At 40.2% G+C, this 4,326-nt stretch overlaps 1 protein-coding gene across 2 annotated transcripts in view; it reads right to left on the bottom strand.

Moving 5' to 3' along the window:
• Ndel1 (nudE neurodevelopment protein 1 like 1) overlaps positions 1-4,326 on the bottom strand; it is a 36,014-nt gene that overhangs the window by 19,476 nt on the left and 12,212 nt on the right. For both annotated transcript variants that reach the window (XM_050162458.1, XM_050162457.1), the window contains exons 4-5: positions 3,389-3,537; positions 1,669-1,805 (exon numbers count right to left, since the gene is read on the bottom strand). In XM_050162458.1, the coding sequence (XP_050018415.1) occupies positions 1,669-1,805; positions 3,389-3,537 (286 nt within the window). The remainder of the gene's footprint in view (positions 1-1,668; positions 1,806-3,388; positions 3,538-4,326) is intronic.

The following is a 4,326-nucleotide window of genomic DNA, read 5'->3' as shown; positions in this document are numbered from 1 at the left end:
AAAGAAAGAAAGAAATCCTGTCACTACAACTTAAACAAACCTTGAGGACAATACAGAAAATGAAATCAACCAGTCACATAATAAATAACTAAAACTTTTTAAAAAGTCAACACCAGGGGGCTGGAGAGATGGCTCAGTGGTTAAGAGCACTGGCTGCTCTTCCAGAGGTCCTGAGTTCAATTCCCAGCAACTACATGGTGGCTCACAGCCATCTGTAATGAGATCTGGTGCCCTCTTCTGACCCGTAGGCATAATTGTATGCATAATAAATACATAAATCTTTTAAAGAAAATGTCAACACCAGGCCATGGTGGCACACATCTTTAATCCCAGCACTCTGAAGGCAGAGGCAGGCAGATCTCTTGTGAGTTGAGGGCCAGCCTGGTCTTCAGAGCAAGATCCAAGACAGCCAGGACTACACACACACATACACAAAGTCTCAAAAGACCAAAAGTGAATGAATAAATAAAATAAAAATTAAAAAATCAGCTACCATATACTTTTAATCTCCAAACTCAAGAGGTCAGAGGCAAGCAGACCTCTATGAGTTGGAGGCCACTGTGGTCTACATAGTGATATTCTAGCCAGTCAGAGCTATCCTGTCTCAAAAAAAAAAAAAAAAAAAAAAAAAATAGGAAAGATATTAAATACCATTTTTTGTGTTTTTAACTAAAATTAAAAATAAGTAAGAGGAGCCAGGCAGCGATGGTGCACGCCTTTAATCCCAGCACTGGGGAGGCAGGTGGATCTCTTTGAGTTTGAGGCCAGCCTGGACTATAGAGCGAGTTCCAGAACAGCCAGGGCTACATAGAGAAACCCTGATTAGGAAGAAAAAAAAAAAAAAAAAAAAACACAAAGAAACAAACAAAAATAAAGAAACCCTTCCTTCTCTCCTCAGAAGCACAATAAAATTCAGATTATTATAAAGGAAACAAGAGCTGTAACAGTAAATGTTCCTAGCTGCTGCTAAGCCATCTCTCCAGATCCAAAAGCTGTTTTAAAAATTTGGGGATGGCACATATAATCCCTATATTAAGCATAAGAAAGGGAAATTGTGTGCCCACTGATCTGCCATAGTAGTCAGGAATTATATAAAGAAAAACATAACAACATATTTATGTACAGTCATAAAAAGCTGAACCAAATATATCACACTGTTGGTGAGCCTTTCTTCTTTATAATATTCTGAATTTTACTGTGCTTCTGAGGAGAGACAGAAGTTTTAAAGAAAATATGTACTAGTTACATGTATAATAAACAGCAACACACACATGGTTCTAAGTAGATAATATGAAGGTATTTAAACAGAATCAATAAAAGATCCCAACTGAAAGCAGTACCATGTTGGGAAAACTCAAACTCTCTGTGCCCCGTTTCTCATCTCTAATACAGAGATCATAATTACTTCTTACAATGATGATAATATGGGTGTGAAATAAGTTACCAGTTAAAAGCAATCGGCACAGTGATTAAAAGGTAAGCAAATGCATGTAAAACTAGAGCTTCATAGAAACTGAGGGATGGCCTTGGCTCAGAAGCAGAGTGCTTACCCTGCATGTTCAAGGCCCTGGGTTTGATTCCCAGCATCATCAAAAGAGTTGACCCCTTGGTTTCCTCTGGCTCAGGGACAAGACAATGGATAAATAACTGCTAAGTTATACCACTTACCTCTTGCTTCATCCTTTAACCTTTGTACTGAGACCAACAAAGACTCTTTTTCATCAAGTTCACTTTCTAAAAACGCATTTCGTTCAATGGCCTGATTTAGCCTTTGTTCAAAGTCTTCCAATGAAACTATTGTTGCCCTTTAAAAAAACAAATTTAAAAGCCCATGAACTAAATAACATGTACAAACAGCTAGTACAAAGGGAAGTAGTCAGTTTATCTCCTGCCGTTCCTGACCCAGTCAGCCTGACCCAGTTTGGAGAATGATCTCACAAACATTAGCATGTACCTACTCTGTGGCCTCCCATCCCTTGCTATCTGCTACAGAAATAAAATTCTCAACCTAAACTTAGAACTCAGAATGTCAATTCCAATATTATCAGTTACAGTCAGATGCCAAAATGTCTCTCCAAAGCATTTCTCCTTGAGTCTTTGGCCCCAACAGTATTCCCTCTCCTGCCTTAATTCTTTTTTGTCATTTGGATTACTGCTTAATGGTTTTACATCTCCTCCTTACTTAAACTTCTCAGTACTGACTTCTCAAATCAAGATCAGATATTACTTTGTTTAAGAGAGAGAGACTCTCAAACAAAGCACACAGGGTTATTCCTGACCTGGCTCCAAGTACCTTCCATTCTCCTATTCTTCAGCTGTCACTGACCCGCCAATTAAAACAACCTCTTCTTGCCTCTCAGCTCTTCACTGTCTCTCCACCTAGTGATCTTTTCTTCCTAGCTGGTTACAGACACACATAAAATCATACCCAGCAGACTTAGCTCCAATTTGTCAAAAGGCTCTCCAGTTCCCACAGGCACTATAGATGCTCTGGAGCAGCTCGTCCATTCTCTTACTGGAGCACTTGTCATAGTAGGTGTTCTTAGAGATCAGTAACGAGCATCATGTCAATCAAGAGTCAACTGATAAATAGTAAAGAAAAAGTACTAGGATGTGGGCTGGAGAGGGCTCAGTGGTTAAGAGCCCTGGCTGCTCTTCCAGAGGTCCTGTGTTCATTCCCAACAGCTACATGGTAGCTCACAACTGTCTATAATAAGATTTGGTGCCCCCTTCTGGCATGCAGGCATACATGCAGACAGAACATTGCATACATAATAGATAAATCAATCTTTAAAAATAAAAATTCCAGGCATGCCTTTAAAACCAGCACTTGGGAGGCAGAGGCAGGAGGGATCTCTGTGAGTTCGAGGTCAGCCGTACTACAAAGTGAGTTCCAAGTTCCGGGACAGCCTGGACTATTACACAGAGACACTGTCTCGAAAACCAAAAACTTAAAAAAAAAAAAAAAGAGTGAGTACTTGCTGCACAACAACGAGGACCACCTGAGTTCAGTCCCAACACCCAAATACCAAACTGGGTATGACTTTATGTGCGTCTGTAACCAGCATTATGAAGAGCAGAGACAAGAGATTGTGAAAGTACTTGGAAGGACTTTATTGACGAAGATAAGGTTTTAGGGATATATGTTTTTATGCTGGTCTGAGCTTACTATGTAGATTAGACTGGCCTCAAACTCAGAGACCCACCTGCCTCAGTCTCCCGTGTGCTAGGATTATAGGTGTGCACTACTAAGCCTGGCTTGTTGTTTTGTTTCAGGTTTTTTTTTTTTTTTTGGTTCCTTTCAATCTAATAAGTTCTATATGACATAAGATAGTAAAGGGGGAAAACGGGTTCCTAAGATCAGGTGAGAATGCACGGCGTCCTTTACCTTTTCGCTCGCTCCAGGTCATCGTTGGCCTGCTCCAGCTCTCTCACATACTTATGAAGCTGCTCCTTAATGGCCCGGGTCTGACTTAAGTCATCTTCTAACACTGAGACCTGCTTGTAGCTCTGTGCATACTGATGCTCTAGTTTCTCCTGAAAGAAGAGATGCAGAGAAAGATCATGGTTAATATATCATCGTCTATTAATAAAAGAATTTCACAAATTAAAGGGGGGGAAAAGATCAAAGGACTTCACAATTTGAGCTGACAGCAAACCCACTACGCTTTGTAATAATTTTAAAATTACATGGACAAATCCATTATAAATGTCTAACTCATATGAAACTTACATAATAACCATTATCTCTCAGAAAAAAATGATTTTTTCTGAAAAGTAAAATAATAGAATCCTTGCCTCAGCATCTAAGCCTGGGGGCTGGAGATGACTCCAGAAGTGATGCTCCTGTAAAGGACCAGAGTTTGACTCCCAGCACTCATGTCAAGCGGCTCATAACCACCTGCAATTCCAGCTCTAAGAGATCCAATGCGCTTTCTAGCCTCCACGGGTACCATACTAACATGGCACAGCCACACAGACTCATATTTTAAAATTAAATCTTGAAAAACAGAACATAAGCCAGGTATGGTGGCACATATCTTTAATCCTAGCACTTGGGGGGCAGATCTCTCTAAGTTCAAGGTGTCAGCCTGGTCTACAAAGTGAGTTCAAGGACAGTTAGGGCTGTTACACAGAGAAGCGCTATCTTGTGGGGAGAGGGGAAAAAAAGAAAAAAAAGGAAACATAAACCTGACTTGCAAGATGAGTGTAACCTGACAGAAATACTCTCAAGGACCCCAGAGGTTCCCAAATTACACAGGCCACTAATATTATTACTCTTGGTTGCCCACCAGAACTTGATATTAAAACCATACTACTAGCTGG

The sequence above is a fragment of the Alexandromys fortis genome, unplaced genomic scaffold (assembly GCF_014885135.2).
Source record: "Alexandromys fortis isolate MF-2015 unplaced genomic scaffold, M_Fortis_MF-2015_v1.1 scaffold_84, whole genome shotgun sequence".
Lineage (NCBI taxonomy): Eukaryota > Metazoa > Chordata > Mammalia > Rodentia > Cricetidae > Alexandromys > Alexandromys fortis.
Note: the sequence above shows the minus strand (reverse complement) of the source record. Positions and strands in the feature narration are given on the sequence as shown.